This window comes from Bombina bombina, chromosome 5 (assembly GCF_027579735.1).
Source record: "Bombina bombina isolate aBomBom1 chromosome 5, aBomBom1.pri, whole genome shotgun sequence".
Lineage (NCBI taxonomy): Eukaryota > Metazoa > Chordata > Amphibia > Anura > Bombinatoridae > Bombina > Bombina bombina.
Window position 1 is genome coordinate 748,734,008 of NC_069503.1, and position 14,147 is coordinate 748,748,154.

General features: G+C 38.1%; 1 protein-coding gene across 1 annotated transcript in view; it reads right to left on the minus strand.

The window, feature by feature from the left end:
- Positions 1-5,170: 5,170 nt before the first annotated feature.
- LOC128660791 (Y+L amino acid transporter 2) overlaps positions 5,171-14,147 on the minus strand; it is a 217,639-nt gene continuing 208,662 nt past the window's right edge. The window contains exons 9-10 of the mRNA XM_053714811.1: positions 13,631-13,814; positions 5,171-5,413 (exon numbers count right to left, since the gene is read on the minus strand). Coding sequence (XP_053570786.1) covers positions 5,331-5,413; positions 13,631-13,814 — 267 coding nt within the window. The 3' untranslated portion in view covers positions 5,171-5,330. The remainder of the gene's footprint in view (positions 5,414-13,630; positions 13,815-14,147) is intronic.

A 14,147-nucleotide genomic window follows, 5' to 3' on the forward strand; every position in this document is an offset into this window, starting at 1 on the left:
AGGATTTTTTCTACCTTAATTCCGATTAGCTGATAGAATTCTATAATCCAATCGGAATCTAAAGGACGCCATCTTGGATGACGTCACTTAAAGGTACCTTCATTCAGCTTTAGTCGTCGGATGAAGAGGATGCTCCGCGTCGGATGTCTTGAAGATGGACCCGCTCTGCGCCGGATGGATGAAGATAGAAGATGCCGTTTGGATGAAGACTTCTGCCCGTCTGGAGGACCACTTCGCCTGGCTTGGATGAAGACTTCACTTCGCCCGGCTTGGATGAAGACTTCTCCTAGCTACGTTGAGGACTTCGGCCCGGCTTGAATGAAGACTTCTCCCGGTAAGTTGATCTTCAGGGGGTTAGTGTTAGGTTTTCTTAAGGGTGTATTGGGTGGGTTTTTTTTTTTAGGTTAGGGACTTTGGGCTGCAATAGAACTAACTGCCCTTTTAAGGGCAATGCCCATCCAAATGCCCTTTTCAGGGCAATAGGGAGCTTAGGTTTTTTTAGATAGTATTTTATTTGGGGGTTAGTTGTGTGGGTGGTGGGTTTTACTGTTGAGGGGGTTGTTTGTATTTTTTTTTACAGGTAAAAGAGCTGATTACTTTGGGGCAATGCCCCGCAAAAGGCCCTTTTAAGGGCTATTGGTAGTTTAGTTTAGGCTAGGGTTTTTTTTATTTTTGGGGGGCTTTTTTTATATATTTTGTTGTAGTATTAGGTGTTATTGTAACTTAGGTTAGGTTTTATTTATTTTAACTAGGTAGAATAGTTATTAACTATTTAATAACTACCTAGCTAAAATAAAATACAAACTTGCCTGTAAAATAAAAATAAACCCTAAGCTAGCTACAATGTAACTGTTAGTTATATTGTAGCTATCTTAGGATTTATTTTACAGGTATTTAGTTTTAAATAGGAATAATTTAGTTAACGATAGTAATTTTTATTTAGATTTATTGTAATTATATTTAAGTTAGGGGGTGTTAGGGTTAGACTTAGGTTTAGGGGTTAATAACTTTAATATAGTGGTGGCGACATTGGGGGCAGCAGATTAGGGGTTAATAAATAGTATGTAGGTGTCGACGATGTTGGGGGCAGCAGATTAGGGGTTAATACATATAATTTAGGTGGCGGCGGTGTCCGGAGCGGCAGATTAGGGGTTAATAATTATAATGTAGGTGTCTTTTATTTCCCCATAGGAATCAATGGGGCTGCATTAAGGAGTTTTACGCTGCTTTTTTGCAGGTGTTAAGACTTTTTCTCAGCCGGCTTTCCCCATTGATTCCTATGGGGAAATCGTGCACGAGCATGTACGACTAGCTCACCGCTGACTTAAGCAGCGCTGGTATTGGAGTGCGGTAATGAGCAAAATTTTGCTCAACGCTCACTTCTTGTATTTTAAGGACGGGTTTCGGAAAACTCGTAATACCAGCGCTACAGGTAAGTGAGCGTGAGACAAAACTGCTTGTTGACACCGCTCAGCCTCTAACTCAAAACACGTAATCTAGGCCATAGTTTTGTGCAAGTAATAGTGCAATAATGAAAAGCACTAGGACATTCAATCATTTTATTATTATATCTAATAAATCAATCATTCAAGTTAACAGAACCAAGGACCTATTGGCACATTGGTTTGAGGAAAAGATTTACACTCCTTTACCGTTGTCAAAATAAATCCAAAATAACCTTTTTTTGCTGGTTTGGAAATGTGTAATCTTGAGTCAAACAAAAAATACAATAAACACAAATTTCATTCCCCTTTTACCTAGCAAATATATTCTACACAAATGATTTGGTATGAAAGCCACAGAGTTTTATAAAGTTGATTAAAACCCAAAGATATGGTACTCAGCCTTCTCCATGTGAAACCCTTCAAGACAGCAAAATGTTATCCAGTTCTTATACCTCATCAAGTACCCTTTCAACCACCTCACTGCTATAGTGGTGCTTTATCCGGTAGATATTCTTGAGGTTAATTTTAGTAAATAACATTATTAGGGTGATGTCAGAAATCACTTAAAGGTACAGACAAAGCATGTGCAAAGTTCTTTGAAACAGGGCAGATTACAAAACTTTGCAAATGCAATATTTTTTTTTAAATAATAGCAGCCTAAATAACAAACAAAAAAAAAGAAAATTATTCCTAATTGTGTCACAACAATGGCATTTTATTCCTCCTCCAAAAAAATTGTGTGGCGCTGCCCCTATAGCCACTATGCAGGAGCCTCCACTGCTTTATTTTAAGGAACATAACAGTCAAACTTAAATATGCATTAGCATAAATATTTCTAGTAAAAGTATCACTGTTTTTGCAGCATACACACTCAGCCATTGGTGGCTTTTATGATGCAGATTGTGTCACTGACATGACACACACCACTGCTTGCTCTCTGTCAGGGCACCAGGAATCAGACTGAGACGTGAAATGCTAAAAAAAATCACACCTTTATTAATAATAAAAAATAATAAAGAGTCCAAAAGCCAAACAACAAGTCAGGAGTCAAAGCCAGAGCTGGTAGTCAGACAGGCCGGGTCAGGAGTCAAAGCAAGTAGTCAGACAAGCCGGGGTCAGGAACTAAGAGATCAGCCGAGTCAGGGATCAGGAACCAGAAGGGACGTTAAACAAGCTAGGATATACACATGAACTGGAACACAGGAACTCACAAAGAAGTCTGAGACAACGCAAGGACAAAGGCAGACTGAACTGAGGCACTTTAAATAGTAAGTGATGACATCATAATTCTGGGACTGCAACCTGTCTCTCACTGATGATGTTTTCCAGTTTGGCCATAAGAGGGTGCCTAGGTGTAGTGAGCAGCGTTACACACTCCGCAGGAAGCGAGGGGAGAGGCAGGTGAGTAAAAATGGCAGCCAGCCGCAAATAACAAACTAAAGCAGAGACCAAGGATTGGTCACCCATAGAGCCACGGTATGCAGTAAGAGCACAGGAGCAAAAGTATCCGGAATTGTACACCCCCTAAAGTCTAGAGGTCACGTTGAGTAACGTGAGAGTCAGGCGGTTTCACGGCACTCACAGGATCCAGTATGGAGGGTAATGAGGATCGTAGCTCAAGTAGGTGCTTTTAATTTAGCTGCTTGAACGGCTTGGGAAAGATTTGTACGGCTTTTACCGGTAACTGGCATTTTTCAATATCGGAATATTTTAAACTTGCAACAATTATATCCTAAGTAATCAGTGTCATACTAAGAAATATTCTGCAGAACGGGCATATATTGTGAAAAGAGACATATTAATTGTCTCATTATTAGTATTGACTTTTACGTGAAGCGCTTAGTAACATTTTTAGGCATTGAGGCCGAATTATTATATGTCTATCGGACCTGATGCGGCAGTGCGGATCAGGTCAGACAGACATCACTGAATGCGGAGAGCAATGCGCTTTCCGTATTCAGCATTGCACCAGCAGCTCACAAGAGACAGCCGCCCCCTGCAGCCGCCCCCTGCAGCCGCCCCCTGCAGACTTGCGGCCAATGGGCCGCCAGCAGGGTGGTGTCAATGAACCCGATCCTACTCGATCGGGTTGTATTGTGGCGATTCCTTTCCACCTCATCAGAGCAGGCGGACAGGGATATGGAGCAGTGGTCTTTAGACCGCTGCTCCATAACTTGTGTTTCTGGCGAGTCTGAGGACTCGCCAGAAACACAGGCCCTCAAGCTCTATACGGAGCTTGATAAATGGGCCTCATTACCTTTTTGTATTGTTGTTTTTTTATGAATTGTTGATTTTAACTGTTGTTTCTGTTTTACTCTGATATTTTATTACATATACACAGTATCTTCCAATGAAGTAAAATTTATTTTTAACACACTATAAAATTGTTGTTATATGCTTCACTTCTCAAATATATTATAATGGAATAATTACTATTAGAAAAATATATTAATTTGCTGGGTTATACTGAAATTTAAGACCAAAGCACTGTTTTCAGTGTTTCTGGGAGCACCCAGTCCATATCTTTTTGTGCTTAACTTGTTATTCCAACATTAGAGGTCTTTGCTGGAACCTTGTTTGGGTGTATATCTTCAGTTTATTAACCATCACTATTAACTGTGATACTATCTAGAAGCTGTTTAATGACAAACAAAAGCAGGGTGAGACCCTGACACTCTCTGAGTTAGTACACTGTTTGAATGAAGGTACAGGGCAATGTTTGTATGGTAATAGTGATAACATTTGCTAGAAGCATTTTTGGCAATACAAATATTGCTGTCATGTTTATTTCATATGTAACTATTATTTTCCTTTAAAGTGAAGGTCAATTTTCGTCTACTTCCCTACTGAAGTTTATTAAATATCTAATAAGCATCCTAGTCGCTAACTTTTTTATTTTTATTTGCATCTTTCTTTCTTTTAAAAATTAAATATAAAAATCCTACCCGTTTTTATTGGGACTCCTCCCCTCCAACACTTCCTTATTCTGTATTAGTGACGTAGCGAGCGGTTACACACTACGTCCGTCTAAAGCGCGTGCACAACATAAGGAAAAGAACTGCACTTGCGTATGTACACCCGAATATTGGCAGCTTCTTGTTACTTACTTGTACGCAATCGTTATTGTTGTTGTGATGTATCGGTTTTAGAAACAGGAAGCTTAATATGCATGCGCGTCTCATGAACAAGCCTCAGATGCACCTACTGGGAGCTAGCAGAGCACACATGGCCCCATTGATTAAGTTGTTGATGCAGCTTCAGGGACAAAGCGTTTCTTGCTCAATTGAGCAGACCTGAAACTCTATTTACTTAGCCTCTCTGCCAGCTCAAGGCTCTCAGAATTAAATCATCCCAATTCTGATGATTGACAAGTCCTGCTCTGTTACGCTAGAGCAGGGGGCGCAGCTTCACAAGCAATTGTTTATGCAATGTCGCTACCAGCTGCAATGTCCAATGGACAAGGTTCCTGTAAGTGAAAGCTTTTCCGCCTGGCAGTTAATAAATAGGGCCCATTGGTGAGCTAATGACAAAAGGCATTTATGTGCAGCCACCAATAACCAGCTAGCTTCTAGTAGTGCATTTGTGCTCCTGATCCTACCTAGGTATGCTTTTTAACAAAGGATACCAAGAAAATGAAGCAGGTTAGATAATGGAAGTAAATTAAAAAGTTGTTTAAAATGGCATATTATATCTAAATAATGAAAGTTTAATTTTGACATCTCTGTCCCTTTAATATTCTACAATAAAATTACACATTTTATTACAATATTACATTTATATAAAATGTATACAGACACACATTCAGCAACCATATTTATATGACCGTTGACTGCACAGAAGAATACTATTTCCAAGAGAACTGGTATGATAAAATAATTATGTATTTTATTTTAACTTCATCTCCATTTCATCAGTTGACTGGGCCGCACAGCACATACAGATCTTCTGAACATACAATGAAATAAATCCTGAAAAAAAAGCAATTTATGTTGTTAGAAAATCTCTGCACATTTTCTAATGGTTTGCAAATTCAAGGATATTACAGTCCATCAGAAAGCCTGAATTTGTATTTATTTATTTATTTATTTATTTATTTATTTATTTTTTAAACCATGCCATCAATCTATTAAACATGTGCACAAACAAACGGCTAGATTACGAGTTTTTGTCGGTAAGATGTGCGGGGCTAACAAGCAGTTTCTGCTCACCAGTCACCTACAAACAAAGCTGGTATTACGGGGTTTTTGAAACCCTGCATTAGCCGCAGAAAAGTGAGTGGAGAGCAACATTTTGCTCCACATCTCACCTCAATACTAGCGCTGCTTACGGTAGCGGTGAGCTGGCTAAACGTGCTCATGCACGATTTCCCCATAGGAATCAATGGAGCAGAGCCGGCTGAAAAAAAAAACAACACCTGCAAAAAAAGCAGTGTTCAGCTCCTAACGCAGCCCCATTGATTCCTATGGGGAAAGAAAATGTACGTTTACACCTAACACCCTAACATGAACCCCGAGTCTAAACACCCCTAATCTTACACTTATTAACCCCTAATCTGCCGCCCCTGCTATCGCTGACACATACATTATATTATTAACCCCTAATCTGCCGCTCCGGACACCGCCGCCACCTACATTATACTTATGAACACCTGATCTGCTGCCCCCAACATCGCCGGAACCTACATTATATTTATTAACCCCTAATCTGCCACCCCAATGTCCCTGCAACCTAACTACATTTATTAACCCCTAATCTGCCGCCCACAACGTCGCCGCCACTATAATAAACATATTAACCCCTAAACCTAAGTCTAACCCTAACACCCCCTAACTTAAATATAATTTAAATAAATCTAAATAAATTTACTACAATTAACTAAATTATTCCTATTTAAAACTAAATACTTACCTATAAAATAAACCCTAAGGTAGCTACAATATAACTAATAGTTACATTGTAGCTATCTTAGGATTTATTTTTATTTTACAGGCAACTTTGTATTTATTTTAACTAGGTACAATAGTTATTAAATAGTTATTAACTATTTAATAACTACCTAGCTAAAATAAACACAAATTTACCTGTAAAATAAAACCTAACCTAAGTAACAATTACACCTAACACTACACTATAATTAAATTAATACCCTACATTAAATTAAATTAATTACAATTAAATAAAATAAACTAAAGTACAAAAAAAACACTAAATTACAGAAAATAATAAAATAATTACAAGTTTTTTTAAACTAATTACACCTAATCTAATCCCCCTAATAAAATAACATTACAAAATAAAATAAAATAAAATTACAAATAGCCCTTAAAAGGGCTTTTTGCAGGGCATTGCCCCAAAGTAATCAGCTCTTTTACCTGTAAAAAAAAACAATACCCCCCCAACATTAAAACCCACCACCCACACACCCAACCCTTCTCTAAAACACACCCAATCCCCCCTTAATGAAACCTAACACTAACCCCTTGAAGATCACCCTACCTTGAGACGTCTTCACCCAACCGGGCAAAAGTGGTCCTCCAGACGGGCAGAAGTCTTCATACAACCCGGGAAGAAGAGGGCCTCCAGACGGTCAGAAGTCATCATCCAGATGGCATCTTCTATCTTTATCCATCCAGAGCTGAGCGGGTCCATCTTCAAGACATCCGACGCGGAGCATCCTCTTCTGTCTTGATCCGACAACAAAATGACCGTACCTTTAAGTGACGTCATCCAAGATGGCGTCCCTTCAATTCCGATTGGCTGATAGAATTCTATCAGCCAATCGGAATTAAGGTACAAAAAATCCTATTGGCTGATCCAATCAGCCAATAGGATTGAGCTTGCATTCAATTGGCTGTTCCAATCAGCCAATAGAATGCAAGCTCAATCCTATTGGCTGATTGGATCAGCCAATAGGATTGAACTTCAATCCTATTGGCTGATTGCATCAGCCAATATGATTTTTTCTACCTTAATTCCGATTAGCTAATAGAATTCTATCAGCCAATCGGAATTGAAGGGACGCCATCTTGGATGACGTCACTTAAAGGTACCGTCATTTAGTCGTTGGATCAAGACAGAAGAGGATGCTCCGCGTCGGATGTCTTGAAGATGGACCCGCTCCGCTCCGGATGGATGAAGATAGAAGATGCCATCTGGATGAAGACTTCTGCCCGTCTGGAGGACCTCTTCTTCCCGGCTTGGATGAAGACTTCTGCCTGTCTGGAGGACCACTTCTGCCCGGTTGGGTGAAGACGTCTCAAGGTAGGGTGATCTTCAAGGGGTTAGTGTTAGGATTTATTAAGGGGGGATTGGGTGGGTTTTAGAGTAGGGTTGGGTGTGTGGGTGGTGGGTTTTAATGTTGGGGGGTATTGTTTTTTTTACAGGTAAAAGAGCTGATTACTTTGGGGCAATGCCCCGCAAAAAGCCCTTTTAAGGGCTATTTGTAATTTAGTATAGGGTAGGGATTATTATTTTTTTGTTTTTTTTTTTATTTTATTAGGGGGATTAGATTAGGTGTAATTAGTTTAAAAAACTTGTAATTATTTTATTATTTTCTGTAATTTAGTGTTTTTTTTTTTTCCGAAATTTAGATAATTGTATTTAATTGTATTTAATTGTAGTTAGTGTAGGGAATTAATTTAATTATAGTGGTAGTGTTAGGTGTAATTGTAACTTAGGTTAGGTTTTATTTTACAGGTACTTTTGTATTTATTTTAGCTAGGTAGTTAGTAAATAGTTAATAACTATTTAGTAACTATTGTACCTAGTTAAAATAAATACAAACTTGCCTGTAAAATAAAAATAAACCCTAAGCTAGCTACAATGTAACTATTAGTTATATTGTAGCTATCTTAGGGTTTATTTTATAGGTAAGTATTTAGTTTTAAATAGGAATAATTTATTTAATTGTAGTAATTTTATTTAGATTTATTTAAATTATATTTAAGTTATGGGGGTTAGGGTTAGACTTAGATTTAGGGGTTAATACATTTAATATAGTGGCGGCGACGTTGGGGGCGGCAGATTAGGGGTTAATAAATGTAGGTAGGTGTCGGCGATATTAGGGACGGCAGATTAGGGGTGAATAAAATGTAACTAGTGTTTGCAAGGTGGGAGTGCGGCGGTTTAGGGGTTAATATATTTATTAAAGTGGCGGCGATGTCTGGTCGGCAGATTAGGGGTTAAAATTTTTATTTAAGTGTTTGCAATGTGGGGGGGGGGCTCGATTTAGGGGTTAATAGGTAGTTTATGGGTGTTAGTGTACTTTTTAGCACTTTAGTTAAGAGTTTTATGTTACGGCGTTAGCCCATAAAACTCTTAACTACTGACTTTTAAATGCGGTACGAGTCTTGACAGGAGAGGCTGTACCGCTCACTTTTTCCAAAACTTGTAATACCGGCGTTAGGAAAATCCCATTGAAAATATGGGATACGCAATTGACGTAAGTGGATTTGCGGTATGTTCGAGTCGCGGAAAAAAAGTGAGCGGTACACCTGTATCTGCAATACTCGTAATACCAGCGGGCTTTAAAAACCAGCGTTGGGACCTCTCAACGCTGCTTTTTAACACTAACGCAAAACTCGTAATCTAGGTGAAAATATTTAAAGGTTCAATTGCACACATGCCATGATTTTATTTTATTAGTAAGATTGACATGTTTCCCTTTTACACTGGGAGTATCTGTGGACCAAACAATTTGAGTTTGCACATGAAGACATTGTACAGAAGTTTGTGTGCGTGTGTCCAAGGCTATTCCAATCAAGGAGTAAAGCCTCTAAATCAGTTTGATAAAACGCACAAGTTTTGTGCACATGGATTTTTACAGAAACTCTATTGAGTAAAGGCCATTTTCTTCTACTTTACATAGACCTTCATGGTATTTTCATAGGCTTTTCAAAACCTTCATGAAAGGTAGTTATAACCAACCAAAGGCAGAACACTTTATCATTGCAAAACTAAAAATTGGGTATAGGGTTCTCAAACTGTATTTTTGTAAATTCAACATTAAGGGCCAGATTACGAGTGGGGCGGTATTTATCGCTCCTGCTCTAACTCCGCTAGAAGTAAACTTTTTTGTGCATGTCGGATAGTGCTCGTATTACAAGTTGAAAGTAAAAAGTTTTCACTGGCACGCTAATCCAATGCGTGCAAAAAGCCAAAGTAAGAATACCACAACCGCATTAACATATTCCACCATAGAAGTCAATGGAGCAAGAAAAGTGGAAAAAACCCTATCATTTGGCTGATACCATAGGGGTAGATTTACCAAACAGCGGATGCTGCAATCTGCCCCCTGCTAGCAGCCAATCAATGTGCAGAGGTCGGCATTGCACAAGCATTTCACTAGAAATGCTTGTGCAATGTTAAATGCCGACAGCTTTGGCATTTAGGGATGCCGGGCGGACATGATTCGCTACAGCGAATCATGTCTGCCCGGAATTTGATAAATCGGACCCTATGAGTCACCCTATGTTGTGTATCTTAATAAATGCCTATGTTCCAGAATTTAATTGGTGAAATGACCAGACAGGTGCAAGATAGGATGGGTCAACATAGATCTAATATTAGATGTAAGAACAGTGAAGCCTCTGTATCAAGCGGCCTTTTAGAAGCTGGTCATAGTATCAGCCAAATGAGATGGCAGATCATTAATTGCGTAGTGAAATTGAGGAGAAATGGTTATCTATACTATAATTGCGTTTGTAACGTGTCCGTCGACAGTTGCGCACGCATTCTCAAAGGAATGTTGGCAGCCAAAAAAATCCACCTGGATGCAGCGTAGGCAAATAAAAACACGCAAGCGCCCGCATGACTAACTAAAAAACACGTAACAGCCCACAAGAAATTAATAAAAAAGAACTGTCCGCCCGAAGTATTAAGAAAAAAAATCTAACAGCCCGCACAAAGTATTAAAAAACTAACTAACCACCCAAACTAAATATTAAAGGGACACTGAACCCAATTTTTTTCTTTTGTTATTCAGATAGAGCATTCAATTTTAAGCAACTTTCTAATTTACACCTTTTATCAATTTTTCTTCATTCTCTTGCTTTCTTTATTTGAAAAAGAAGGCATCTAAGCTATTTTTTGGTTCAACACCATGGAAAGCACTTGTTTATTGGTGGGTGAATTTATCCACCAATCAGCAACAACAACCCAGTTTGTTCACTAAAAATGGGCCGGCATCTAAACTTACATTCTTGCATTTCAAATAAAGATACCAAGAGAATGAAGACAATAATAGGAGTCAATTAAAAAGTTGCCTAAAATTGAATGCTCTATCTGAATCACAAAAGAAAAAATTTGGATTCAGTGTCCCTTTAAGAAAATAAATAAATGTAACCGCCCGTACTAAGTATTAACAAAAAAATTCTAACCCTTAAATCGTTAAACTCCCACAACAGAAACTACTTAACCCTTACACCGCCAAACCCCACAACGCCAACTAAATAAATTTTAATATTAACCCCTAAACCGCCAAACCCTACAATGCCAACTAACTAATTATACTATTAACCCCTAAACTGAGAAACCCCCACATAGCAATAAACCTAATTAACATATTAACCCCTAAACCGCCAACCCCCCACATTGCAATAAACCTAATTAACCTATTAATTCCTAAGCTGCCAACCCCCCACAATCCAAATAACTCATTTATTTACTAAGCCCCCTAACCTAACACCCCCTAAATTAACCCCAATTACTACTAAATTACACTTAAAATCCTCACATTAAATTACAAAAAATAAAAAGAATAACAGTATAGGAAAAAAATAAACAAAATTATCAAAAATATTTTTTTTAAACCTAATCCCTATGAAAATAAAAAAGCCCCCCCAAAATGAAATTACCGCCTAATCTAAACTAAACTACCAATAGCCCTTAAAAGGGCCTTGTGTAGCGCATTGCCCTAAGTTAAACAGAGCTTTTACATTAAATAAATACTAAGTCCCCCCTAACAGTAAAACCCCACACCCACCAAACTCCTCGAAATAAAAAAAACATAACACTAAAAAAACCTAAACTACCCATTGCCCCTAAAGGGGCATTTGTATGTGCTTTTCCCTTAAAAGGGCATTCTGCTCTTTTACTGCCCTTAAAAGGGCAATCAGCTCTTTTACAGCCCAATAAAATCCCTAATCTTAAAAATAACCCCCCCCCCAAAAAAAAAAAATCATAAAACTAAGCCCCAAATAGGTACTCACCTTTCCTGAAGTCTGGCGAAGAAGTTCTTCTTCCAGGCGACTCTATCATCTTTTATCTACATCCGGAGCGGAGGTGCGGAGCTGGCTTTCCGATGCACGGATCCTCAGAGGCTGTCCTGAGTGTCCTCATCAGTGTGGAGGCTCCTCTTCATGAGATCGTCCGTCGCACACTGAAGATTCAATGCAAGGTACCCCATATTTATTGGGGTACCTTGCATTCCTATTGGCTGAAATTTTGAAATCAGCCAATAGGATGAGAGCTACTGAAATCTTATTGCCTGATTTGAACAGCCAATAGGATTTCAGTAGCTCTAAACCTATTGGCTGATTTCAAAATTTCAGACAATAGGAATGCAAGGTACCCCAAATTGATTGCGGTACCTTCCATTCAATTTTTAGTGTACACCGGAAAACGGATGAAGAGGAGCCTCCACGCCGCTGAGGATCGCCGCCGCTGAAGACCACCGCTGAGGACCGCTGCTCCGGATCTGCCTTGGCACAGGATGAAGATAAAAGATGATGGAGCCGCCTGGACTTCAGGAACGGTGAGTACCTATTTGGGACTTAGTGTTAACATTTTTTTTTATATAAGATTAGGGATTTAATGGGCTGTAAAAGAGCTGATTGCCCTTTTAAGGGCAGTGAAAGAGCTGAATGCCCTTTTAAGGGCAATGCCCATACAAATGCCCCATTTGGGGCAATGACTAGTTAAGGTTTTTTTAGTGTTAGGTTTTTTATTTTGGGAGTGTTTGTTGGGTGGGGGCTTTTACTGTTAGGGGGTAATTGGTAATTTTGTAAAGTAAAAGAGCTGTTTAACTTATGACAATGCCCTACAAAAGGCCCTTTTTAAGGGCTATGGGTAGTTTAGTATTAGATTAGGGGGTGTTTTTATTTTGGGGGCATTTTATATTTTTATAGGGGTATTAGTTAAGGTTTACATTTTTTATTTTGGATAGCTTTGTTTTTTTATGTTATTTTACATTTTTCATTTTTAGTAAAATGAGCTTGGGGTTTGTATTTTTTTAAACATAGACTGCCCTCTAGGCAGGTTTATCGTCTAGTAGGGAAATAATCTTGAAACAAAAGGAATCTTTCTGGATGCATAAATTTGAAGCTTTGACTCCAAATGGGGCTCAATAGAGAGAGAGATTTTAATGTATTCCTGTAATGGTTGTTGTTTGTTAATAATAAACAGGTTTTTTTCTTTTCAGATAAAATTATTGTAACAACTTAGATTATTACTGAAGTGAAGTAATAGATACTATCGCTGCATCTTGTATGCATAATTAATGTTTTAACATATGGTTACATTTTTTTTTATACTTTTTTTGACCACTAGATGGTAGTAGAGTATACAAATTAAGTAAGATTGAGGTAATTATTAATAGGTTAATAAGCAGGCTTTATAAGGAGTGTTGTTAATCACATGATGCCTATGAGCATGATTAAGGATAATATCCCGAAACGTCGCTTGTTTTTCTTGTAAGTGCCTGTGGAATATGTTTTATTAAATTTTCACATGCATATGGTGCTGTGGAGTTTTGATTTGTGGCATATTGAGGGAAGGCAGTCACCCTGTTTCCACGGGCATCAGATTAATCCTGGGTGCTGTACACTCTTGTTTGGATACTTTCAACTTGTAATATGGGCGCTACATCCGACGTGTGCAGATAGTAACGATAAACTTGTTAGTGCGCAATTTATAATGTTGCCCTAACAGTTTAAAAAGGGATAAAAAAAAAATCAGGCATCTTAATTCATTAAAACAATAGTGCTTCTAAATGGGATTCCTTAGACTAATATGCTCAAAACCCCTACAATATTTGTATTTCATTTTTTGTAATTAACGCAATATTTTTTCACTCTGTCTAATTGATTTAATCTGGTGTCTAAAGGTCTTTATGTATTTATTGGAGTGTTTTTTTGGTTACAGACTCTCAAACATCTTAATACAGCATTCAAATGGCATATTCTTACCAAGGATTGTTTTCACAAAAACAGGTTGTTTTTCAGAAGGCAGATGAAGGCAGATGTAATATACAGGGGCTCCAGACAATACAACTGCCGTTCCAACCAATGAATCAATTGGGTCACTGTAGAGAGGGACCACAACTAGGCACACACTACAGATGCAGTAGACAATGGGGAAAAACAGGCTCAACTACAAAAAACAAAACAAACAGCATATTGTAAGGTTACGGTTTCATTTGTCAGCTTTTAGCCAGTTCAGTAGGTTCAAACTTCATAACGTAGCTTTGGTAGAGGTGATCATTTTAAATCTGTTCTAAATATCAATGTTTTAGGACTATTAAAATAGGATGGATAATGCAAATAAGTTTAATGTGGATAATCAATCTGCGCAAGAGGAGAAACAATCTCCAACACTATTTATGTCATGTTTAGGTCATATAGCAGAATATATGAGAATTTGGTATATGAGGTTAATTAGCAATCTATGGAAATTAGAGGTAAATATATTACATTCCGTAACCAC